This window comes from Myiozetetes cayanensis, unplaced genomic scaffold (assembly GCF_022539395.1).
Source record: "Myiozetetes cayanensis isolate MyiCay16 unplaced genomic scaffold, myiCay2020 scf4, whole genome shotgun sequence".
NCBI lineage: Eukaryota > Metazoa > Chordata > Aves > Passeriformes > Tyrannidae > Myiozetetes > Myiozetetes cayanensis.
The window spans coordinates 13,297,562-13,324,500 of NW_026087631.1; the positions used below are offsets into that span (position 1 = coordinate 13,297,562).

A 26,939-nucleotide genomic window follows, 5' to 3' on the forward strand; every position below is an offset into this window, starting at 1 on the left:
TAAAAATATCACAATTATTTTCTTCAATAAAAGCCACCCTTCAGCAGATCCTTTTGCTTAACTTCTTAATCAGCTCAGCAAAAGCTCACACTGTGAGAAAATTTTCAGGCAGAGTACTGATTTTCTCCCGCAATCTCCCTTCCTCCCCATTTACTCCTCCTTTTCTTCTCCATCATCAATCTTTTAAGCATGCCACTGTGCATTCACATTTTTCTTTCTGCACGTGTCAGCTCAACGCTGCTCCTCAGAGCCCTCTTTCTCCGCCAAATCCCGCAAAGCAGACGTTAACCACTCATTTACCGAACAGAGAACTCCACGCACAACTTCTCAAAAGCCAGGCTCTCCGGGTGCTTCCCAGCCACTGCGCTGGAATACCGCCTTCCCTCCGCAACCCACGGCTATGGACAAAAGAGCAAGTAAAATGAAACTGACTTACTGCTATGGCTTGGAGCCTTTCCTTGTGCAACTCTGCTTCCGCCATCCTGGAGAGAAGGACACGGGAGGAGAGAGAGAGGGCGACGGGTAAGGGAAAAAACCAGAAGAAACGAAAAGGCAAGCAAAACCCAAACGGAGCACACACTGCAGTCACCGGGTGGGAACTGGAGTAATTGCAGAGAAAGCCGAGCTCCTGTGTAGCAGTCAGACACTTTTGGAGGCACTGCAGCCTGGCTCACGGTAAGATCATTTTAGTCACTGGACCAGTGCCTGCCTCGCTGCCTGTCTCCCAGCTGTATTGCTAAGTGCATTTCATCGCTGCTTCTGTGTGCTGGTGCTGTCACACAAACCATGTATGCACTCTCCAAGCAGCTGAGCAGAGGGATAGCTCGCATGGCTATAATTTTTTGCGTTGACGTCTCAGCTCATTTGCTCCTCCTATGGGGTGCTGGGTCACGACAGGAGCTCGACATCAGTAGCGTGCACAGTAATCCAAACCTGCCTGACTGCAGCAGAGGAGGCAGACAGCTGTGCCACAGCATGTCCTCAGCGAGCAGCACAGCGGGGAGGGAAGGACGGTGGCACATGGCGCAGTGAGAGGGAGCTGCGGCAGCCAGGCAGGCGGGCAGGCAGGCAGGCAGGCGGGCGGGCGGGCGGGCGGGCAGGCAGGCAGGCAGTGGCTGCAGCCCCAGGCTAAAGCAGGTTTGGCGAAGGGAAAGGACAGGGTGGCAGCAGGAGGGAGAGCATGGACGCTGGGGGAACCGCACAGCCGCCTGTGAATGCAGCGGTAACATGGCACTCGGCAAAAGACTTCTGCTCCTGGGCAGCCCTTAAGAGAAGCAACGGAGAGCATGTGTGTGGAAAGGAAGAGGTAAGGTGTCCACACACCCTGCATTGAACGTGCCTTGCAGGTTAAAGCACTGCATTGACATCAGATATTCAGAAGTCACAAAGCTGTGTATGCAAACAACCTGACTGAAGACCCCGGTGTTACACACAGAGGAGGAGGCAGGTGAGGAAGGGAGGTCATGTTTGAGCCAGTATCATGGTAGTAACACTTGATTTCAGGGGTGGCTTTGGTTTTGCATATAACCTCCTCACATTTTTATTTTTATTTCTATGATCTTCCATCTGCTTTCTTTTCTTCTAAACAGCAAAGAAGGCCCCCACTCTCTCCCAGTCCAGTCCTACAGGGTGCTGCTGCACAGATGAGACGGGAGGGGTGCCTCTGAGCCAGGGCAGCCACTCCGACGGATGGAGGGCTGCGTGAGGGCTAACTGTGGCATCCTGGGGTTGTCCTGCCATGAGGAGCAGAAGTGCATTTTGCAGCACATAATTTTGATGTAACAACGTCATGCTGATAAAGACAGGAGAACTCCATCCTTTTGGAGAAAAGCAGTCTGGAAGTCACTCGGCTTCCCGTGTGCCTGCCCTTTCAAGTGCTACCCATCCTGGCATTTTACCTTTACACATCACAGTATCCTCTCCCAGACATCCTCCACCTCCATCCCACTTCCAGCTCCAGGCTGCTTTTCAGCACTGTTTTTTCAAGTGTTTTCACCTCCTGGTCCCGTTTCCCTTACTGGTGCACAGCCTCCTTGTCTTGTGACAGGATGTCAGAGTGACTTCTTGCTTAGCTCTACCTCTGTGAAAAAAGTCCTTTGTTGTACAGAAAACTCAGAGAACATTATATAATTCCACTAGTCTCTGTGGCCAAAAGGCAAGGTTTTATTGCCATATCCCAAGTGAGGCAGTGTCTTTAAGTGGGTATTGGGCTCACAGCTAAGCGAAATGCAGAAACTGCAGCAAGATACTGGGACACTCTTTCAGTCTTCCAACTTTAAGTAATTTGTTGAACAGCATTTGTCTTGTAGTTTATTTAGTCCCTGTCAGCTTGTTGTTTTTCTTCAAAACGTCTTTTTTTTTTTTCTATTTTCCACTACCATTTTAAAGGTCCATGCATTGCTACTTGTATTACTACAGCTGGTTTTGAAATATCCCATCACACGGGATCCAGACATCTATACTCCCACATGTGCTCTGAGAACATATATGGGCAACTCCTACTAAGGCTTGATAGCTATGCAATTAAATCCCTTCAATACCCTTCTCATGTTTTGCTGCTAAGCCTTGCCCAGGGGAGGAATTCTGCTACAGTCTATATCCAGCAAAGACAAGGGTTATGCCCCAGTGCTTACTGGAGCTGGAATGGGCAGCATATTCACTCCGCGACCTGTAGTCACATTACATGCTGCCAAAGTGGTGTGTGATATGCATCACATTAGGCCATCCCCTCTTTCCCTCCATATGCCATCCACTCAGGAAAGCATTTAAACGTATATTTGAGCAATGTAGTCATATATAAAAATGGATGTGAGCATCTCAATTATGATACAAAACCTTGCAACAGTTCGTGAAGAACAGTAACAGCAGCTGAGCTGGACATGTTTATCCTCTCTCCAGTTTAACTGCAGTGCTTGTTGCCAGAATGGATAAGCAGGCTGCATCCTAGTGAATGCTGCAGCGTTCCTGGTCCCAGTGAAACATGCTGCGGGGCTGTGCATCCACCCTTCCAGCTTGGTTTTCCAGGGAAACATGAATCAGCTGTGCTGTAGCAGTCCACTCTGCTGGCTCTTTATGACTGTACAGGAATGATAGAGGGGCATCAGCAGCAGAGTACTTTCTTGCTGTTGACTAGCAACGAGGAAAGGCTGAAAGTCAGACAATACTAATAGCCTCTGGTTTCCCTATAGTGTCTTTCTCTCCTATGGCTTGAAGCCTGAGATTCAGTGAAGTGGAAATTCTTTACCCAGGTGGTTCACAGAGCACACCCAGGTGAAATGACCTCTATGAGGTGACTCACTACACCATGAAAAAGACCATAGGGGACAACCCCTATGGACATTTAGTTAGTGAAGGCAACTTTAAATGAAACAAAACAAAACAACCAGTCCATTTTTACACATTTTTTCATCCATCTTGGTTAAGATTTTTGTTTCCAGTATGTTTTGCTGTGTTGTTAAGGAACTTTAATTTTAAAAAATGAGAAATTAAGGTCTATACGTTTTTTTAATTTGTTTTGTTTTAATTTTAGGGCAGAAGAGCAGGGTGATATTTCCAAATCTTGAGGATACTGGGAAAACAAGAGAGGATGGAGTGTGTAGGAAAGAACAGGAAGATTCTAGAAGAGTAGGTAAGAGAAAAGTATTTTAATATACTTTGTTCAGTAACTAAAAATTAAGAAGATAGGAAAAATGTTCTCCATTATTTTTTCAAATATCATTTAAAAAGCTGTTAATAATGTGTGAATTCCATCCCTTTTTTTCCATGCAAAACAGATTTTTATTTTCATTTATTTGGAAAAGAGTGTAAGAAACAATCTGTAGCCCCTGTTCAATTCTGGAGAAGATCCTGAAAGCACTCTAAGATATGTGTAGCCCGAACTTTAAATGAGACAGCTTAGTTATAAGGTAGAAATCAGGTTCTTGTCCTTGCCATGGAGCTGAGCTGGATTAGGAAAGGTTTGATTTAAATCACCTGTGTTTGTTTTTTGACAAGCCAACCAGGTTGTTTTTTTGTCATTGCCCTGCATACTATCAGAACCCTCCTGCTTGATGCCCGGCATCTTGTCCTTAGGAAGCCTTTGGCGTCCCATCCTGCCTGGCTGTTGGTAGAGCTAATTCAGTCTAAGAAACCAGACTTTGTCCTGAAGACTGCTTAAGGAAGGCACACATATACAAATGAAGGTCAGGATTGGCACCTCAGCCATAGCAAATACATCAACATATTCGTGTGGTGACAAGGTAGTGGTTGGATCCTGGCAGTGGCTGTCAGGAAAACACAGAGGAGGAGGGAAAATAGGGTCACATTTGCATTTCAGATTGTTTGAGAGGAGATACTTCTGGCTCTTAAAATTACCACATGCCAACACTCTGGAGACATTGCTCTGGCATCCTCAGTATTGTCAAGCATTCCTGCCTAGGCCTATTGGAACCATACTATTTTCATGTGAGTTGAGATTCTGAGGTTTGATTAATGTACTCTTTATCTTCCTTAACAGATTCTGGCTATATTATAATAGGCCAGGAATTAAAAGTTCATCTAAACTTTTAGATTCCTGAGCTCATCACCCATGCTCATTTTTTGTACTCTCTCAAACACCATGCTTCATACAACATAGCCTTTGAAATTTTTGGCAGTGGCACCACCTGACATTTTCAGGAGAGACTTCTCCATTTGCAGTTTTAATTGCAGCTCTTAGCTTTATTGGACAAAAGTCTCTTCCTGTTCTCTCTCCTGTACCCAGGCTGCTTGCTGGGGAAGTACAGTGTCCACAACACCAGGGGTTGGGCTTGGGCCTCTTGGAAGCTCACAGTGTGAATTGCACCTCAGGGAACCCTATCCCAGTGAGACATCATCCCAGGACAGTTATCCTTATCCTGCCTGGACATGTTAACCCAGTAAGTGGTGGCTGCATGATGAGGAGTGTGTGTCCAAGCCCTTTACACACTGTGTTGCTGGTGGTGAGGGTGGCCAATCTATTGTCACTCATGCAGTGGTGAAGGTGAGAAGTGGCTGAACACCCAAACATGTGCCCTCACCCCTCCGCTGTGGGGTGGCGGATAACACCACCAGTACACTTTCTTCATTCTCCACTCACCCTTGCATGGGTTTTCATGGGCACAGTCCCCAGGCAGTCTGGGTTGGTGGGACAACCAGGCTGTGCAACAGGAGAAAGACAGACTGGAAAATCTGTCCTCTATCTCCCACAGCATTTCACACCTGGAGAATGCAGGTGGTGAAACCATAAACCATATGACCAAGTTGAACAGGAGGGCATTGGCAATCTAGACCTCTGATATCAGTTCTATAAGTGTATAAGATCATGGTTTCTTTATAGAAAAAAACCTTTCACATCAAATTTGGTGTAACTGAAGTTGTCTCTTCTCCCCTTTTTCTGTGTTTTTTTTATTTTGTTTTGTTTTGGTTTGTTTTTTCGTTTGCTCCTTGCTATCAAGACATGGAGTTGAAGCATGCACAGCAGGAGATGGCATTGTTTAAGAAATAAAAAGCTAGAGCATAGGGCTTTGTTGTAAACCTTCCCAAGACAGCAGGCTTATGAATAGGTAAGCCATAATTTATTAATTAGAAGTGCGGTCTATTACGTTTTTCCATGTTTGCTTGGTTTCATTCTACAGCCATGGGGCAGTTGCACTGAGAAGTCCTCTGACTAGAGGGGTCTCCACACAGTCATGACAGCTGCAGGACACCTCCTCTGAACAGACCACAGATACTGTGTATGGTACGGGCCCTCCGGAGACTCTACAGACGAGAAATCTCCAGGCCAAATGATGTCTGTTGTCCACAAACAGTTGCTTGTAGGTGATTCACCTGGGATGAGGGACAAGAAGCAATTGTTTTCCTGAGATCTGTTGTCCTGCCAGCCCCACTACCATGCTAAAACAGCCTCATGTTAGCCTGAGAGTTATTCAGCTTGCAGTAACTTGTCAGTTAGTAATGTTCTTGGCAGTAACTAATGAAACAAGCCACCCTTGGCTAATGAAACAGAGCACCCCCTGCCAAAGCCTCCAGTAAAGCTGGAGATGCTTTTTGCAGTGACTTACCTTGAAGCAGGGACGAAGAAATTATGTAGGCACTTCACATTTCTGCCAGGCTAGTCTCCTGGTAGTCGGGCTTATTTGAAGCTTTCCAGGTGAAGAAAGCAGCCTGTCTCCTCTTGGAATTTCAGTGTTGGCTGCTTGCTCCACCGCTCGCTTATCCAGCTACAGGAGACTAGCCTGGCTCCCGGGGAGCAGAGTGGGATTGGATGACCTGCAGAGGAGAAGTGTAAGTGTAAGTGTACCTTCCCCAAATTCCTCTAGTCTCTCTGAAATTACACAAAAAGAAAATCCTGGCTTGTCCTTACCTTCCTCTTTCTCTTCTCCGTGCCCCCCTTGACACTCAAGATCCACCTGGGGCAGAAAGGGGTGATGAGAGGAAGTAATACTCCCCAGTGCTATACTGCAGGACAGGGATACAACTGCAAATAGAACGACTCTTCACTAAAAAGGGAATTTTTGTTGAATTTAAATTCTATCAATGTAATGATGCCACCAAAATAGGTCTCTGTCTTTCTTAGCTGTGCATCTCTCTATAGCTGTTAATGAGCAGAGGATCATGTGCACCCAAGGACTTGTGCTATTTACCCCATCTGAAACATTGTGTGGCATTGAGTTTCATTGTTCCTGACAACTTGAATGCTGATACAGAAGAGACTCTTGCCTCTTCAGCCCCTCAAAACTGGCTTGGCTATTCATTCTGCCAAAAAAAAGAGAGAGGAAAAAGTGTACATTTTTTCATTTTGGATTTAAAAAGTAGAGCTTTGTTCTTGTATGTTCTGGCATTTCCCTCTCCTTTTTTTTTTTTTTTTCAAACAACACAGATTGCATCAGGAAAGTTGCTTTTAGCAGTATTTATTTCTGTTCTTGTGCCTACTGATCATTCTCCACATATATTACATAGCTGAAATGATATTCCCTTAAAAACCACAAAAATATTTACTGCTGAGATTGGGCTAGTACACTGGATTTTGCTTCAGAAGTGAGATAGTAAAGAAAATAAATAAGTTGTCTGCAGCCCAACCGAAAAAAGCTATTAGAAAGGTGAATATAAACTACTGTTCCAGAACATAGCTGAGGCCAGAATCTGAATGTTTCTTTTTTACTACTGCTGTGATCACTGAGTAACCTTTGTTTTTGTTCCCCCATATATGATCAAAAGATAACTTAATACCTGTTGTTTAAACATCCTTGCAGCATCAGATCCTTTAGACCATTCTGAGTTTGATCTCCTCTCCTCAGGGTCCTCAAAGAGAGACTGTGGGATTGGCATTGGAGTTGCAATGCCAAAAAAATAATGAGGAATCCACTCCAGTGTACAAAGGCAGTTTTTGTTAATGACAAGCTTTCAGCTAAGGTTAAATAGCCAAGAAATTTATGATAACATTACCTTCCTCCTTAGCGGAGGGGCTGCCCAGAGGTGTGTTCAGCTTGTCTGCATCAAGGCTGTAATGTAATGATGGGCATTTAAATCAGCTCACCTCAACTCCAGCACATTATAGAAATGAAAGAAAATTTTTACTTCACCTCTGTGATAAAGAGGAGTTAAATCCATCCATTCAAATAAGGAGTCTTACAGTAATTTGAAAGACCGAATCAGATCAGTCAGGTCCACTTATCACAGTCCTTCTTCTGAAATCCTCCAGAGGCCTGTCATGTATCCTAGTCAGTGGTGCCAGCCAACAAGTTACATCTTTTTAGACAATATAGAATTTAAGGTCCTCTGACCTGACAAAAACTTTGGCACAGAAATCATCTCCTGGCCTTTCGGCCTCCGCTTCAGATAATGGCAGTCACATATAAGAGACAAAAATAACTTGCTACTTTCTGGACACATACTGAAAGTTTAATATGAATTTTGGATCAGTCTATGTTATGTCCAAATTGGCATATCCAACCTCCCTTGTTATCTAAGGAATTCATTAAGCTTTTCACAGCCTGAGGCAGCCAACAAAGTGCCAAGACTTTGCCTCGAACCAGCGTAACACGGGTATGTGTTATGTAAAGACACTGCATTGCATATGTGCAAGTGATTTCTTCCAAGGATCTTAATGCTGTTTGTTTTCTGTGGTCACACTTCCAGTGTTCAAATCACAGGCACACAAACAGATTGTGATGTCCCTTTCATGGGAAAGGTATCCCCACTAGTTCCTTGCTCAGGGTCTCTGCAAAAGACTAGTACTACAAACAGCAGATGGTGAAAAAAGCTTCATCAGAATTCCTGAGGAAAATGCAAGTTCCACTGACTTCCTGCTCATGTCCCTCTAATGGTATTATTTTATACTTTAACATTTTAAGGTACAAATTGGAGAACTGTTTTACATTGTATTGCATACAACATACAAGCCTCATTCCATGATATTACCATTAAACTGGAATCTGTAGTGTGCAGCTAATTAGGAAATCATCTTTATGTCTTGCCCCTCTGATGTACAAAAGCCTTGTTTGGTTCAGAAGAGACAGTATTCATTAAACCTAGTAGTCGGCAGTTCCTAGGATGAAATTTAATGCTGATTTACAAAGCAGTCTTAATGATTGACGTTGTCTTCTACTGATTCTAGTGGCAAACTATTCTTAATCTTCTAGACTGATTTGAAATTCACTGTCAACATGTCTACATTTTAAGTTTCTGCATATATTCCAATTTTGAGACCCAAAAGAGAATACAATACACAATTGTTTCAAAACCAAGCAATCACCCAACCTTTTAAATAAAGATATTTGGGAAGAGGCTGAATGCTTTGAACTCTGAAAACTTCCAGTTACATCTTAATTTACTTACTTAACCAGGCTTTTTATCTTTCTTCAACTTATGGAGAAAGATGTGTCTCTTGTGCTAGGGAATAACAACATGTGGAGCAAGGCTGCGAGTATCCTCAGCCTCGTGATAAATTCAGGCCTCTCCTCATGTGGTTATGTTAGTTACTGCTAGGTGTGCAGGAATGAAAACAAAGAGGCTCCCTGTGAGGCTGACTGGTTTACAATAGGCACATACAATGATAGAGCCTTCTGTAGCTATCTGTTCTATGTACTTGTTCATCATACATTAAAATAATTGTAACTGTATAGCAGGGCCCTCTTCACAAAGGGAGAAGAAAAAGGCAAGTCAGGTTGTTAATTTAAAAATATAAGACTTTTTTCCTTGAATTATTCTTGTGAAGAACTAGAGTCTTGCAGATATCTCCCAGGAAGTTTGATCAATTTAGTGAATTGAAAAAAATCCCTCACTAGAGGCCTGCTTCTGCTACAGACCACCTGTTCACATCACAACAGTCTATGACTCTTTCACTAGCGTGGTGGAGGAGCTTTCCTTTGCTTATGAATTGTAAAGAGAGAGATATAGCTAATGAAAACAATGCATCTCTTCTTCATGATGTTACCCAACATGATTGTCTATTCTTTGCTCATAGAAAAGAAAAATCGTCTTCCTTTTTCTGTGTTTTTCCTTGATTTCTTTAGATGATTGATTTATTTGATATGCTGATGTTATATGCCATATAACATTTGCAGTTTGGGCACCCAACAAAGGTGTGGAGAGAGCGGCTACATCGGATCTATTTAGGCAAATTACTGTTCTCCACATTTTAGGCTGTTCCATTAGTGGAAAATATATACATTTTAAAGATTGATTAAATACTTCCAATTGAGATTTGGAAAAAGACAAAAGTGCTTCTTGATTCTAGTGCCCAGGGAGTCACACGGTGTGGTTTTACAGCTGTTTCAGGACACTTAGAATATGTGTAAACCTACCTACATATGTCTACAGCAGATGTCAATATGGTATCTGGTGTTTGATGGCAGTGAGGTGACAAGAGCCCTAGACGTGTCTGTTTTAACCAGCATCTTCAGTGGATCTTCTACATGACAAATTACTGATTGCTAAGCCCCAGTTCAATTATGCCCCAGTTCAGTTATATTCAACGGACGTATCTCCACGTTTACATGAGAGTCCCATTTAAGGATGGCACTTTTCAGAAAACAGGGACCGTATGGAAGAAGGAACATTTAAAGTTGTATTTTAAGTTCTCACATTTCAAGTCTATCTTGGATTTTCATTATTCCTGTCCCCTTCTCCCCCCACCCTGACAGCTTTCAAATCATCCTTTCACTAAGGTGTTTCATTGCCTGTCTTCTTTTCTTCATGTTCTTTTAATGTGAACTCTTCAATACTAGGACTACATGCTGTGTGGCTGCTGAGAAAGGATGATGATTAGCTAAACTGCATCTGGCACTGCAATAGCCTCACCTACCAAAAAAAAGTGCTAATATTTAGTGTTTAAGGAGTATCGCTAATGGCAATATAATGATAGTTTATCAAATCTAGCTTACACACAAGATATGCATGAAATTTAATGAGATATAATGATCAAAAATCACTCCCATTTTATCTGGTGAACTTCTCAAGATATTTAATTTTTTTCCTAAAGTTAAGATACACTCTGAGAAAAGTACTTTACACTGTTTTTTACTTTCATGTGGAGTGCATTTTTTATGGGAATATAAATTTGCAAGTGAAGTGATGTATTTTTATTTTTGGTTAAAAAATTATTTGAAATCCTTCTTATTAGTACCTTCAAAATAATAATGCTTTGCCTGGGAGTTCACAATCACAGCCTGATGAACAACTCTAGATTTGATTTCCCTTTCAAAATGCATTGGTTCCAGTCCTCTATTGACTGATTGATAGTTCTGTCAGTAGTATATTGTAGCAAGGAGTTCCACAAATCAGCTCCCCAAAAAATGCTTCTTTTTAAAACCCATTTTTTTTCTCAGTTTCACAGCACCTGTTATCCGGCTATCAGAGTTTTGATTTAATATTCTAGTCTGCCTATCTCATCTCATGATGCAAGTGTGCCAGCTCTGAAATTTTATAGCGGGAATCATTCCTGCAATCAATCTGGGAACAGTTTTCCGGAGCACCACAAAACCCCCACTATTGCAGATGAAAAGTGTTGCTCACAATCTTCTGGAGTGAGGCAGGGAGGAAAAAAAACACAAAACAAAAGGAACAGTCCTCATATTATGAAGAGAAATAAGGAATGTAGTGAGAAAAATGAGTTAAAAACTTAATGGCAGGAAAAAACGGAGGTTGGAGATCTGGAATGAATTGTCAAATTAAAATGATGTTGCAGGGGAAGCAGAACAAGTATTTTAGTTTGTTGTTTTTGTGTTAAAAATTCCACAATAAGTATTATCTTGGGTTTTGTTTGCCTTGACTGAATTGCATTTCAGCAGCTACAGTGCCAGAGAGTCCAATGCATAGCTGCAAGTAGGAAGCTGAAAAAACTTTTCAGCTGTGCCCACATCAGAGAGGACAATAAGTAGAAGTTGATTCAGGTTTTTGAAAGTTGATTTAGTTTGTTTTGGAGGTCAGCAGATGCAGCTTAAATTTTTATACGGATGTGCCCACTAGCATATGGAGTTCCACATGCAACTTAGGCAGTTCTTTTCCTGTTGTTGCAGAGCCTAACTCTGGGCAAATTAAAGTCCATGGATACTGTTGTTATTGCAGTTTTAACGCTTAATTAAGTTGGTGATCTTTTGGCTCTGGATAAAGCACAGTGTGACGACAAACACTGGCTATGAGTGTGTGATCCCTCAGTATCTTTTGCCCTCAGAGCAGGTTACAATTCAGAGCCTTTGAAGAGGTTACTTGCAAGTGGTAGTCCCACTGAAGTCACACAACCCTCTGTCTGCGGGGCCTGTTTTGCATGATTTGCTCCATACAGCCCGGATTTACTCAACTGCTGAGTCTGGGTAGTAGAACATGATACCATTTGTAGGTTTTGAAATGTGGAGGGTCTTGTTGGATGTAGAGAAGGCTTAAGTAATCGGGTTTGCCTGCAGGAGGTGGGATATCCTTCTGACACAGGATTGGGTTACAGGAGATCCAAGGTCTGTTCCTGCCTGTTTTGCCCCGCTGTGTCACCCCCACATAGGGCTGTTTTTCTCCACAGCTCCAAACACTTGCAAAGGCCAATAAGGTTTCTGCCAACAGGCAGCCTGGCCAAACCACAATGGGAACGTTGATGGGAACTGCAGAAGAAGCTGAGAGTACTCCTGAATTTCCACAAGTGGCTGTTTCCCATGGCTTAGAACTCAACCAGATTTCAGAGTGGATATTTTAAGTCAAAGCAAAGCATATTCAGCTTTCAGTGGTTAGCATTCCTCATTTCAGTACTTCACCCTAATCTGCTGATGTTTCAGAGCTGCTAAAATAAGACATAAACAAACTGAGAAAAAAAACCCAACTAATTGTTTCTACTGCTTTGATACAGGGTTGCTGTTACCTTTGCAGCTACAGAGCGGGAATGAATTGAGAGCAACTTTTAACTCATGACTACCAGCTTCACTAGCAGATAGATGTCTCCCAAAAACAGCAGATCCCATTCCTTGCCACTGAAGAATGTAAGTGGTAGACCACCAGTCTTCCCAGGGCACTACAGCTGTAACCAAAGTCTGTGTAAAACACAAAAATGTCTCAATGCATTCGAAGCAATTCAGTCTTTGCCGTAAGGACATGCACACAGGCAGAGTTAAACTTTTGCACTCCCCACCCTTTAGCCTGAGCCCCCACTTTTATGCTGCCCATCAGGACAGGAGTTAGAAGGGCAGTGGGTCAAAGCAGACAGGACTAAAGTGGCTCTCTGAGCAGAGAAAACTGTTGCTGTGATCTGTTACCAACAGGCTGACACTTGGAGGGGCTGTCATGCGCTTGTGCTGGAGTTAAAAGGCCTTATAAGGCAAAGCCTGAACAAACTGTTAAGCAGTCTGAAGTGTTCCTCAGTGCTGAAAAACCTCCAGGGAATGCACAACATACCCCTGGCAAAGATTACAGCATATTTCACAGCAAGCTCATAGAGTAACAAAGCAGATATTGTATCTTTGAATTTCAGGCTCTGCAGGCTAGTCTCAGCAAGAAAATTAAGATCAGGTCCCCTTCTTGGATTCATTTTACTGCAATGGGGCAAGCTAAGTGTCATTCATTAAATCTGTCTTTAAGATTTCATAAAGTTACACATCAAGTTCTTTTCTGGAAATAAGCTCTCTACAGCAGAATACTTACTTGGAGGTCTCTGTATGCTGATGGCTGGACAAACCAGATCTGTTTCATCTGTGGTAGTAGTCAGTATCAATAACAAAATGAGCAGATGTTGCTCCTGAAATCTTGACAGTAACCCAGTCTTGCTTTGGCACCCTCCAGCTCACTGGAGGTGTGAGGTGTGAGGAATTCCAATACCTTCTCTTTTCCTTTCATGGTTCAGGTGGAGTTGAGGCACAGCTGCCTTGCACCCTCTTCACAGGCCTGCAGGAAGAGTGTTGCATGCTTACATGGAACAGTACCATGTCATCAGTAGCACAGAGTCTAGTATTGTTTAAGTTATCCATCAATGACTTGGATGAAGGGGCAGAGGCCTCCTCAGCAAATTTCCTGATGACACAAAGCTGAGAGGCGTGGTCAATACCCCACCTCAAAGCCTTGTTTTTTCACTACGTGCCCTTGTAGAAAGTTCCTCTCCAGCTTTCTTGCAGGCTCCTTTCAGGTATTGAAAAGACACAGTAAGGTCAAATAAGATCACCCTTCTTGAGAAAGGGGGAAAGGGGGAGTCTTCTCCGGACTGAACAACCTTGAGTGGATGAGGGGACTGGAGCAACTCTTATCAGAAAAAGCTGAGGTAGCTGGGCTTGCTTAGCCTGGAGAGGTCTAAGAGGAGGTCTAGAGAATGTCTGTAAGTATCTGAAGGGACAGTGTCAAGAGGGCTGTTAGTGGTGCCAAGCAATAGCACATGAGACAATAGGAAGAAACTGATGCACAGGAAGTTCCATCTGAACGTGAGGAAGAATTTCTTTACTGTGTGGGTGACTGATTACTGGAACAAATTTTGATGCTGTGATACTTTGAGGTTCTCACTCACTTGCAAAGCAGTGAGCTGTACCAGAAAGATAGGAGCCATCTGTACCCCTATAAACCAGATCAAACTGCTGCCAGTCTGACACCTCATGCTCACACACAGTTTCTCTGATCTCTTCTCTGCTGGTTCTGCTATTTGCATTCTCTTACTCAAATCTGTATACTGTTCAAGCCCCTTCCTTGTTATTTCCTGATGTTTTAAAATAAATCCTTTCCAATTCCCTTTTCTGTTTCTACCCAGCTGCCTGTTTACATTATGCGGATGCTGACCTAATAATTACATGGGCATCCAGGGGGAAAAGCGTATTTAGTCACTTCTCCAAAGTAAATATGGTTGTTCAGAGCACTGCTATTAATTACAAAAGTAACAGAAATTTATGAATGCCAGTGTGGAATGACTTTCAAAAAGCAAGATCATTGAACTGAGATTTGTCTTCTTCACCCTAGAAGGAAGCTGCATGGAGGTAGTCTTGCTACAGCTGAAGGGGAGCAGACTGGGCATCTGTTGGATATCCACTGGCTCCCTCCTCATACACTATGTAATAAAATGTTATGGTTTAGGAATGGTACTCCTCAATTTATTTCTCTCACTGAGACTTCAAACCACGCTGACGCTGGCTTGCTTCCCTCTTCCACTCTGTCTTCCTGCTCCAGTGGGATGGATTTGAGAACTGCAGGCACAAAAGGTGAAAATAGCAGGGTGATATAAGAACAGTTTACTGAAAAGAGCAACAAAATAAGAAAACAATAACAGCAACAATGGTAATAACAAAAACCATAAGACAAAGAAACAATTTACACAGAAAATTCTCGACAAATACAAACCAGCTCTTTCCCACCATACTTTTACAAGAGGGAAAGGATGCCTTTCCCCTTGAAAGTTAGAGAGAGTCCCTTTCCCCCACCCCTGGAAATGATGTGAGGTGGTATCGAATAACATTAGGGTCTGGTCATGCCCCTTTCCAGCTACTGTGAAAAAATAATAACCCTGTCCTTGCCAAAGCTAGGACATGGATATTCATGTGAGAAGGGCTTGCCAACACATTTATCATTTGCTGTTGGTACCTTGTTCATGGATGCCAAAGATGGGACTGAAAGTTCTTTGTCCATGGCTATAATTCACTTCTGTCCCAAGACAAATTCAGACACACTGCAAGTGATACACACATTGTTGTGGGTGCAAAAGATGTATCCATACATCTTCGTGACATCATACCAGCCTTCTTCATCAGAAGGAAGACTTGTCCTGCCTAAGTTTCAGCAGGGCACTGGATAGTGTAAGTCGGTCCCCAAAAAGTAATATGGAAATCAGCAGCCAGCTAAAGTGACTGGAGCTGAATGAGGAGCGATAGCACATTAGTCATCTACAGATAACAATTGACAGTGACTGAAGAGGGGTAAAAAGTGCCATTTGTCCCGTAACCATAACAAAACCAAAACAGTCTAAGTATTCAACTTTTCAGCAAATTGGTTTTGACTGTTTTGTGCATGGCTTTCTAAAAATGGCGAGATAATTGAACTGGAAGGCACTTCCATAAAGACAGAGCATTAAATGAGTATTTCAGAAAAATCACATTTGAAATCCATCAGCACAAGAGCATTCTCATTGAAGACACATGACCTCTAGGAAATGCCTTCTCTAACTACTGAATAGCAGCAGCTGGTGACTGGAAAAAGCCAAATTGAGATATAGTTATTTTAAAAGACTGGTGGTAAAGGCAGGCAAATAAAAAAAAAAAATATAGAGAAAAGCAATGTACACAAATACTATGCAGAATAAACAATGCATTCAAACCAGAATCAAATTGGGGGATATCAAATCAGTGCTAAGCTAAAGGTCAGAGGAATAAAAGTAGAGAAATGAACACAATTTCTCCCCTGGCAAAATTAGATATAACAGATGGGTGAAAACCTGTTAATAAGGTTGGTTCAGGCCAGGGACTAGAAGTATGACTCAATTTTGTGTGTAACATACATGACTGCTTACATTTAGTTGTAGAAGCCTAGAAGAGAAGGGCCCAATGTGTATGTCTTTAACACAACAGCCCAGTAGCTTGGAGCTAAACAAGGACTGACAGTAAGAACACTCTGAAAAAGGACAGGATATGACTGGAGAAGGGGGCCATACAGTGGTACAGCAGTACTTTTCTGGGACAAACATCCTTTTTCTGGCTCCTGGACATAAGCACAACACAGTACAGCACAAGTGCAGGAATGAGGTTGAGAAGCAGGCATGAACTGTCAGCTAAAGGTTGACCCAGTAGGAGGGGGGACACCAAAATCACCAAAGAACCCTAAGATCCTCCAACCCATTTCCAGAAGGTCTAGAAGAACAAACTGTGTACAACAATTAATTTGCATGGAAAGGGAGAAAGTTAGCTCCAGTGTGAGGAAACTTATCTATAAAATGTACCCCTAGGAAGCCCAGGTGCTGCCCCCAGGACTCTGTAACACCCTGTGATCTGGATTGACACTGGAACCAGGAATGGTGATCTTTCTTTCTTCCTTTCTCTCTTCCTTCCTCTCTCCCTCTCTTTAATCTCCCTCTCTCTTCTTCCACCCTATTAAAATCCACCATTGTATGCTTATACTAGAAGATAAGGACTAACTTATACCAATTTCCATGCCAAGAGTATAATTAACTGATAAAACTCTGCAACTTTTGGGAACCCTCTGACTTCTGTCGTTCCTTTTTGACCATGAACATCTGCGCACTTGTGTGTTCTCTTCCCTTTCAGTGTGGAACGCCCCACTAGCTAATTTTCACCAGTGTCCTGAAGCAGTCCTTTTGTGGTGTAAAATAAATTCCAGGCTGCCATAAACTGCTGGCACTGAAAACTTCTTTATGTTCTTCTCTATGTTTTATCCACAAACCTCATATTTTTGTTGCTATTTGTCATTATAATCTACAGTAGTAATGTGAAAAAAAGAACTCTAATGATTTCCAGATCTTATGGCAAGAGATTTTATTTTCTTAAAGCTAGAAAATAATACATGGGTGCTGGGGTTTGACTTTGCTTAATCCCCCAGTATTTACAAATAAAGAATGCCAATTGAGTTAAGCTAGACAGTTTGGTGGTGTACATGAGACTCAGAACAGATCTTTGGCAATGCCCCTTGACTGATGTCAAAACTGTGTTCAGAAATGATCCAGAAGCTCAAATATCAATGCATAACCTTTACAGGCTTCGAAAATAATGTCTATGCTGCCAATTACAACCCTGTAACTTTTTATGCCTATTTCTGGACACAGAAGATGTTCCCCAAATCTGGGGGGTTTCCCTAAAAATAGCTGTGAAGGTGAGAGGAATAGAGTTTGCAGAATTTAGTTTATATTTACATTGTAAAGCAAAGAAACTCAGCAGTGAGAAAAACATTTTTACTATGTGCCTCTGTATGAAACCACTACCAACTGAAAACTCTGATGTCAAAAAGATATCAAAAAAAACTTTCTGATGAGAAACTTTTTTATTAAGCCTGTTCAGGTCCTACAAAATCTAGGAATCAAGTTGGTTGTATTCTGCTCTCTTTATGAACAGCTTGAAGCCTGTGCCTTGTTCAACGGGATTTGTACTACTCTGGACTGTGAAAATGAGTTGGACATTCATTTCCAAGGTTACCCTGGGTCAGAGGCTGCTGATGGGCATATATTTGGTAAGGGGAACTCTGATCTTTGTACCTGGGATTAAATTCTGTAAAGGTACAAAACCATTTTATTTTCTGGAACAAATCTGTGAGAGCATACTATCTTCTGTGGTCAGTGTGGGATTAAGAGCAGAGGGACCTGACTGCAAGCAAAATGTTGTTGAAAATATAATTACTGAGCTGACTAACTACAATACTATTAGAGGGAGAAGCTGTGTGGAGGGATGAATTGCTGCTTGTCTACTTTATGATTCATTCATCTGATTATGCCAATGGAAACAATTTGCTGTAGTGTCTTTTGTACACAACCAGGAAACACAGAGCTCTCAGAGCTCCAGTAGTTCTCTCATTTTAGTATGGCTTGGTACCATTTGAATGAACCTGCATGTAATTAGGCTCCAAAGTGCCCCCTATCACACATAGAGGCACTTTTCTTAAGAAAAGCAGACAAAGCCTTATTAGGTCAAATTTGCCCAGCCCATGTAAACCAGCCTGTAATACTGGAAGACTTGCAGGAAACAGGCATGCATGCTTTGGAGATGAAGGAAATCAGTGCAGCTCTACTGACTTAATGTGGGCAAAGATCCCGGAGGAGATGCCTGTTTGTGTCTATGAACCTATGTGTTTGTCTGGTAGAAACCTAAAGGCTTGAATTAGTTCGCTCTTGTCATCTTCCAAAGCAGTGATGTAGCCCTGAGTATGCCAGTAAGCCACTCATTAGGAAACATTACAGAAAGCCCTGGGCACGTGCCTCCTTGTAGCTGGCTTTTCCTGTCATGACTAGATCTTTCCATGTGTCCTTGTTCTTGACAGATAAGAGCAGAAGAGCTCTTTAAAGTGCGTCTTGGCTGACACTGACATCTCAATAGACAGATAAAAAGTAGAGAGATTTCCTCCTCCTGTTTTTCCTCCTCCAATCCACAATTGTCACTTATCTCCCCAGCTAAGCCAATTATAGTGCCTCAGAAGTGTCCCCACGAAGAAAGGGAAGCAGACAGACAGACACCAATTGAATTTCCTACAGGCAATATACAGAGGTTGTTTTGTTCCTGCAGCAGAGCCATTACTCCCTTGTGTCGCTGGTGACTCAACTGAAGACTGAACCCTGTGAGACAAAAATGATGCAATGTTCCTAAAAATTCAGCAGGGACTGCAGAAATTTATTTCATTATCAAACTGCAAGCTACTCCTTACTGTTTCAGGAAGCTGTGAAGAGATAGAAAAGTAAGGGAAGAGGAGAAGGCAGTGAAGAGAAGAAGGGAGCAGCACAGGGGAGGGAAGGGAAGCATAGCTGATCATCTCTAACCTCCATGGCTATTGTATACATAGCTGATGCCATCATTACCTAGTAAAAAAAAAAAGATGTCTTTATTTGGACTTCAGTAGCAGCCTGGCCATGGATAAAGACTTCCATTGTGCTAGACAGGCACTGCATAAATGTTGAATGAAGTGCAGTCTAAAGATGTCCTCTGCAGGAGCCTAAGACTCCTCTGCAGAAAGGAGAAGCATGTCTGTGCTAGCTTAAATCCATCTCTTGTGGGCAATAATGTAACAGGGCCTCTGCAATACAAAGTGGACTGTTGGTTAGCTGTCTAGTTCAGTATCCAGGGTACAATTTGCAGAGATGTTCTGTCCAGGGCAGCTGACACAAAGCTACTGGGGACCTGGATGGGGCCCACCTTCCAACTGCAGGTAATGCTTCAGTAAGAGTGGGAATAAAGAGCAACAAAAAGGACTCAGAAGCCTGCCAAGCATTCAAAGAAGCTCTCAGTAAGTTTGATGTGAACTTTAATGAATAAAACATCTTGCCAGAGTCCTAAAGCATTGTCGGGTCTATGCTCTTAAAAACTTGTGTCAGTACTGTTTCATTAATATACTTGTTTACTTATATATGTAATATATGTTTAACATGCATTAAACCCATACCAGTGAAATTTCTAGAGCAAGTGGCTATACCTGGCAAAACTGTGTTTTGGTTAGAAGAATTTGCACCAGTGTAATTGTGTGAAATAAGAACAGCTGAAGTACACAAGGGCTTTTGCTGGAACAGCGAATTTGCAGAGCAACTGTATCTGTTACCAATAGAGCATTCTGGCAATATTTGTGTTTCAAAAACCACCCAGCCATAACTCTTTTAAAGTGTGTATTTTATTCTGTTTCCATGATAGCTTCAACATTTGCATAAGATAAGTTGTGTCTGTCCAGCTCTGGCATCCCCTGAATATTGTTTGACAGGCAGGAGGAAGGAATGTAGGAGGAAAGGGAAAGAGAAAGGAAGTGATAGTTTAACCTCCGTCTTCAAAGAGTGAAACAAAAACCCTTCATTTTTCTATCTACTTCAGATTGCTAACTGAAGGGTTTATTTTGTGTGTAAGTTTGTATAAATTATCCTTTGGATGCAGGTATTGAAAGCATATGAAACTTGTGTAAACGTGTGTGTCATCTAAAGTGAAAGGTGTGGTGTGAAAGATACATTGCTTTGGCTCTCAGCAGATTTGTGTGTATTTAGTTCCAAAGATGAGAGAACAGACTTTTACTCTCTCTTTTTATGTTTCAGTTTTGTCTGGCTCCCTGTTGCTTGAAATCAACACCTCAAGCCCCTTTTATTAGAAGACATCCCTCACAAGAAAAGCCAAGGTGATTGTCACATGCATTTAGTTACTTCAGCCAATGACTCAAGCTCCTTCCTACAGCCTTTGACAAGAGAAAGGTGAAATATCTTTCTGAAGTCCAGTGAGAAGGCATTATGAAGGTATGTTAATATTTGGAGAAGTCATCTCATGTTCCTCCCTGGGCACAGCATCTAGCAATTTCAGAAATGTGTCAAACAACAAATGGAAGTATAAGCATTTCCTAGTTTTAAAGTAAAACTCCATCCCAAAAATGTTTGACAATCAATACTGACTAAAGGTGGTTGGGGATAATTAGAATTTCAGTGCCTACAGTAAAAAGCAAACAGCTCCAAGTTCCAGTTCAGTACTTAGAAACAGAAGTAATACTTTTTTGGTGGCTAGCCTAGAGACTGAAACATTGGCAGTACTGATTCAGCTCAAGCACTTTTAGCAGTCTACAGTTTCGGGTTTTTTTCTTAATTCCTTGTTTCAGCTCCTGCCATGTGATGTACTGTTATATATCTCCCTGCCTTCTAGGTTAGCCCAATGAAACCATGTTGATGACCCATCCTGTTTAATGCATAACATTAGCATTCCTGTAAGAAACTGTGAATCTCAACAGGCTTATCCTCACATAAGCCTGACTTTCCCTGTATGGAAACTTTTTCTCAGATGTAAATGTGCAACTTTGAAACTGTCCTGGTAAAGTCTTGCTGGTTTTTCTGGGTATGTTTTGGTGCTTTGTGTTATTTGGTATTGCTCTTACTAGTTCAGGTTCCTTTCAAAGAATTCACCACCATTCAGGGAGGAGTTCCAGGTTAGAAACACCTGCTGATGTTATGGTAGGGAATAACTGCTTGGTTTGCTTTTACTTGTCCCTTTGGAAGCGTTGATGCATGGAGCCTTCAGCCATACTTGTGAAAAGCATCCCTCCCCATCATGTATTGGAAGATGCACACTTTTGATGATGACATTTGATGGTGCACTCTGTCCATCTGATACCTAAAATTTCTCTTTCTGTTTCTAAGACTGAGCGTCTTTTTTTTTTTTTTTTCCCCAGCGTCAGGAGTTTCTTTCATCAGTGATGGCAGATGGTGATCGACCCCTGCTTCAACATCTGGGTACATCATTGTTTCATTTTCAGGAAAGATGTAGCAAACATGCTTCTCTGCAGAGGATGTATTGCCCTCCCATCCACACTCCTTTCCCATTAGATCATCTTAATGAAAACATCAAAAGAAAATTCAGTTACATAATTTCTTGTTGAACACAACATCTCAGTTAGAGGTAACTAAGATGAAGTGCTATAGAGAGAGTTGGGTCTTAAATACATGCAATCCCTTTAAATATATCAGAAAATGTAAGTAAATGAGCAATGAACCCATTAGCCAAGTCCTTATGCTCCTTTCCTAATCTCTGATCTGCATCTGATGCAAGAATTATGTGATCTGATGCATTTCAGGGCTCCTAACCTGTGGTGTACCCTGAAGATTTTTTTTTTTACCCTACATCATGACTTGATTTACCTTCCATTACGAAGTACTGAGGAAGTCCTTACATAGCATGATGTCTAAAAAAGGCAAGTTTATAAAAAAGATAAAAAGGCGTGAATTACTGGAGACATTAATTAATTTGTTTTTCCTGAATTCAATCATTTCCTAACTTCTGAGAAGCAAGACACTTTTGTGATTTTACATCTGGTTACTGCATCATCAGTACACTGATACTGGAATTCTGAACTTGAATGTGTAGTAGAGGGATTTTTGGTCAGACTGCTAATGTCTGTATGTTTTATTGCTCTAGTTGATCAGTCTCACTGAATTAATTGTTAGTGCAATGGGAAGGAAGTACATATGTTTTTTGCGTATTTGAATCTGGCATCCATCTATCCCAAAGGAAATAAAGTTCTATCTTCATATCCTTCATATCCTTCTCCTCCTTCCTCTTCCTCTTCCATAAGCCTATTAACCTATATTAAAAATAAGAATGAAAATAAAACAATATTTTAGGGTATACAGAATTGAAACAAGTTAATTTGTGACGGACAGTATTTTGGAAATGAGGATCTTCTGTGGTGTCTCAGGTTAGTCACACAAAATCTATTGCATCACTATAAGACCTTTTGTTCAGTATATGAGTGTTTACTCCCAACAAATATGTTTTTCTTCTCCCATGTAATAAATGCTTGCATTGTCAAATGAAGACAGTCAATTTTAACTGTAAATTACTCAATTTGCAAGAATATTTTGTGTTCTTTACACTTCAAACTCATGTTGATGGAAAAAATTATTATTCTGGAGAGAATCCAATTTTTAAAAGGTTAAATTCTGTTTCCTTGACCTATTTTTAGTAAAATAAAACACACTTCTCTCTGCAGCTTTGCATATAACAACAGTCCCAAGGCACAATGCCTAATAAAGAATTAACTATTTTGTTGTCCTATAGCTGCAACGTTAAAAGCAATATAACTGTTACTTTCCACTCCTATCTTTTATTCCCCCCAGCACTCTTTCTGTAAGAAATCATTTTGTTGATGGAGGAAAAGACAGATCATCTGGGCAAGCTAACAAGTTACAGCCCCATGGGAGTTACACAATGCAAGAGCACCTGTGGTGCATCAGATCAAAAGAGCCATGGCCTAGTGGGCCATAGCAGCTTCTGAAGGGAGAAGGTATGCATTGCAAGGGCAACCATGTATGTGATGCTTCCTCTAAGTGTTCTCCCAGTTTCCAATCATTTGGGACTCAGGGACTTCCTGAGCTGGACATAACCATCCTTGGCCTTTGCTGCCCTGGGCTAGCACACTTGCCTTTTGACCCTAAATAGCCTTTTAGCACACACATCAGCCTTCAGGCAAAAGTGACTCTTCAAATCATTCATGCTTCACAGATTTCTACCACGCTTCCCCCAGTTCATCTCTTTCCAGGCTAAAAAATTCAGTCTACACAACCATCCCTTGCAAGAAATGATGACCCTGTGGTCATCTTTCTCAGCCTTCTCTTAATATTCTCCAGTTAGTGGTAATATTCCTCTAATTCATTATCACAGGTTATCTACATATATCTGTTTTTAAAAGTGCCTCAAGACCTTTGTGTTTCCATTCTAGCAGCTTCTTCAAGGTACTGAGTATTCATATTACACTGTGGCCAGGGTACGTAAGCAAATGAATTCAGGCTCTGAAGCAGCAAAGCTTTCCTTTTGCCTTAAAGTCACCTAACAGGAGGTAAGTAATCCCATTACAGGTGGGTGTATGTCAAGCCTGTTGAGGGTGTGTTTGGTGAAGGGCAGCATTCATTCTGCAACCTGGCCGTGTGATGCAGCTCTTACAGAGGGTGTGAACTGCTACCCAAAAGATCACTGCCTGGAAGTAATACATCCTCTCTCCCCAAATGCCCTGCCTCATCTGCACCCCTTTCATGTGCTCTACATGAAATAAGGCTGCTGTATTCACATGGAGAATCCCATGACAGTGCAGTGTTCCTCATTATGAGATTTAAGAACCATTTGAAAAACTAGTCTGATAAATACTGAAAAACGCTGCTTGGCTGCTGCTCAGCGTGAAGGAAATCTAACCAACTGCAGGCTAGACGTTTGTCGTGCAAAACTACAATGCTGTGCTTTCACCATCCTTCTGGCTTCTGTGCAAATGAGTAAAAGTCTTTCGAAGCAAAAAACATTCCAGGCAATATTCACGTTTCTCATCATTCAGCCTCCTTTTCTGAAAGATCACTGTGAAATCACTGCCTATTCCTGAAGAAGTCCTGCTCTAAGATACAACCCTGTGCATGTCCCACTGCAACTGAGCAACCTCAGCCTCAGAAGAACAAGTAGATGAAGATCCTCATCTTCATCCTCCTTCATAGGAGCAATATGACTCAGGGATATTTTTCCCGTTGATGTAACACTAAGAAACCTACCTGGTCAGTACGTTTATAAATATTGTGTTTCGAGGGGAGTTACCCGATTCAACTGGAACACTCAAGTTTTTGTCAGATGGGAATCCTATTTGTTTTGGTTTTCATGACTATTACATGGCAAAAACCTTTAAAATATTTTAAATTATTTGAACTCCAGAAAGGTCATTACAACTTGGCAAGATGAAAAACACTCTGAACTGCAAATCTGACTCAAACATTTGTGCCTTGACCTCATTAAAAGCTATCATGATGCCACTGTTGTAAATTTAAAAATGCCAGTTTCTTTTCCTTTTCAAGCTATATGTATTCATATAAATGTGTTTACTTACTTCACAATCTTTATCAAATTTTCAAGGAAACTATGAAGCGATGTCATAAGAGGAACTTCTGACAAGAAAAAGTAAATGAGAGGTCAAACTACTGGAAGTCTTGCAGGGACCTCTGCTAGCCAATGTATTAATAAACAACCCTGGAAAGGAGGTGAGCTGTAGGATGATGGCATTAAGGGTAAGAAGTACAAGTACCAACTGGGAAGAGCTGCAGAAAGATCAGAGTGATTGGATAAGAAACTGACATGAAACTCGGTGTAGGAAAATTTTACATAAAGTGTTCCACAAGGGGAAATCTCATCTGAGCTTTCAACCTAAAATAATGTACAATGAGTGGACGATGACTTCTTTGGAGAGAGGTCTTAGGGTTATGACCAGTACTACCAAGAAAATGTCATATCAATGTGAAATAGTGGTCAAAAAAAAAAAAAAAAAAGGCAAGGCAAAAGCTATCAAGGAACAGAGAACAAACCAGAGAATATCATAGTGCCACTGAATAAATCAGTGTTTTGATCATCCTTTGAATATTCTGTGTAATTCTGGTACTGTAATTCCAGAGGAGATATGAAGGAGTTGGAGCAGGATAACTCCAGGATGTTCAGCAAGGAATGGTTTCTATACTGGCAACCGCTGAGTTCAGTCTGAAAAAGTGAGAAATTTAGGCGTTATTGTAGGGATCTACATATAAAATCATGATTACCAGAGAGGGACTGACTGAGTTCACTGTCATCCAGTTCTACAACAAAAGGTCATCAAATTCAGAGAGTGGGAATGAGGTTGAAAAGAGACAGTGGGAAATAATTCAGGCAACGAGTCTGGGAAAATCCTTGCCAAAGGATGCTGCCATAGTGCAGTTTTACATGGCTCAAGGGCCACCAGGTTTAACTAAACACACAGAAACACAATGCAAATGCAGGAAACACCCTGCAGTGAAAATATCTGGATACTGGCAGAGTGTTAAAGAGGAGTGTCATATATTAATGGCCGGTACATATTGTTCCCCAGGTATCCACTTAAAATGACTGCTGGAAAACAGGGTAAGGAGCAATCTAGACCTTTGCGTAGCACAGTGTGGATGGCCTCAGGTCCAAATAAGCCCCTGCCTCTCTCCAAATAAGCTTCTGTATGTGTAGGCTATGGCAGAGATGAAGGAGCTACGTTTCGGTGCTTTCTTACCTTCTCAAGAGCTATCTGAAAAATCCAGCACAAAGCAGAAAAATACACTGAGAAATCACATGGTGTGCATTTCCTCTAACTTGACCACATCATCACCTAGGCTACTAATCTGTATGTTTTTACTGTGTAATTGAACTTCACTTTGTGCAAGGAATATTTCATTTTGTGTTGAGGGGAAAAAAAACTAAAGGAGACAAGAATTGCGGTCAAAGTCTTGTGAAAAACATCTTAAGCAGTGTCTCCTGCACTGATAAAATGTAGGCTTTGGGAAGCTGAGAGGTATCTAATACAAGCTTTCCTCTCTCTTGCCGTACCCTGAAACACCTTCAGCAATACATTTGCTTTCACAGACATGAAATCAGTATAAATTCCAGCTACTGATGCCACATGCTGTCCCATCTTTCCACACAGAATCATAGAATAGTTTGGGTTGTAAGGCACCTTAAGGATCACCCAGTTCAAGTGCCTTTGCCATTGGCAGGGACACCTTCCACTAGACCAGGTTGCTCAAGGCCCCATCCAGCCTGGCCTTGAACACTTCCAGGGATGGAGCATCCACAGCTTCTCTGGGAAACCTGTTAAACACAAGGTTTTCCCTCCCAGTATCCTTGATCAGTCTGTATAAGTGGGCAGTAAGGCAGTTCAAGGAGTCGATCCATCAGTGAGCTAACCTTGCAAACAAAAATTACTGTTTTCCAGTTGTATGAGTTCCATCATGTGCAAGGGACAGGGGCAATGCCAGGGAGGTGGCCTGTCTGTTCAGTCACTGGCTTGTGCCTTCCTCACTTCTGTGAATGCTGACTGAGGTAAGAGGACTGTTTCCTGCACAAAGAATATTATTTTTCAGTGTTTTGTGGAGGTAAAATAATAAAGCAAGGACTATGAAAGTTTAATAACTTCTGTAGTTCAGTCTGACCTTTGCCTAGCAGAGAGGGATTTCAAGCATCTCTTCTGTCCCTTGGGAGCACTTTTCCTATTTTTAAAGGCTTTCCTTACATGTAGTCTGGAAAAGTTGTCTTTCCTTTAATCCTTCTGTAAATCTGTTCTGCAACAGAGAAAGAACTTGGGAAAATAATCCTTATAGGGCTCCTTCTGTTTTAATGACTGTGTTTCTTTCTCTTCCTCTCTATAGATGTACATACTTAAAGATACTGCAAAATCAGCCCTTAGCACTTCTCGCTGTCTTAACAAAGATATAAATATCTCACCTGCTCTGACCTCCAAAATCCAAGCTATCCTGGGAAAGGTGACTTTTGATTATAAATTGTAACCACATGTTGTATTAAAGAGTATGT

The 26,939-nt window shown here is 41.6% G+C and overlaps 1 protein-coding gene and 1 long non-coding RNA gene across 9 annotated transcripts in view; one reads left to right on the top strand and one right to left on the bottom strand.

Moving 5' to 3' along the window:
* The window catches only part of PALM2AKAP2 (PALM2 and AKAP2 fusion), a 261,758-nt gene extending 261,189 nt beyond the window's left edge, over positions 1–569 (bottom strand). For all 5 annotated transcript variants that reach the window (XM_050330182.1, XM_050330179.1, XM_050330181.1 and 2 more), the window contains exon 1: positions 437–569. In XM_050330182.1, the coding sequence (XP_050186139.1) occupies positions 437–481 (45 nt within the window). In that variant the 5' untranslated portion in view covers positions 482–569. The remainder of the gene's footprint in view (positions 1–436) is intronic.
* LOC126647693 (uncharacterized) lies at positions 537–26,939 on the top strand. 4 transcript variants are annotated; one of them, XR_007630642.1, is made up of 7 exons: positions 537–675; positions 3,530–3,628; positions 17,505–17,619; positions 20,168–20,362; positions 21,283–24,619; positions 26,344–26,450; positions 26,777–26,939. It is a non-coding gene; the product is annotated as an uncharacterized LOC126647693 (long non-coding RNA). The 4 variants fall into 4 exon arrangements; XR_007630641.1 differs by having other exon boundaries at positions 21,283–26,450; XR_007630643.1 differs by having other exon boundaries at positions 21,283–22,893; positions 23,329–26,939.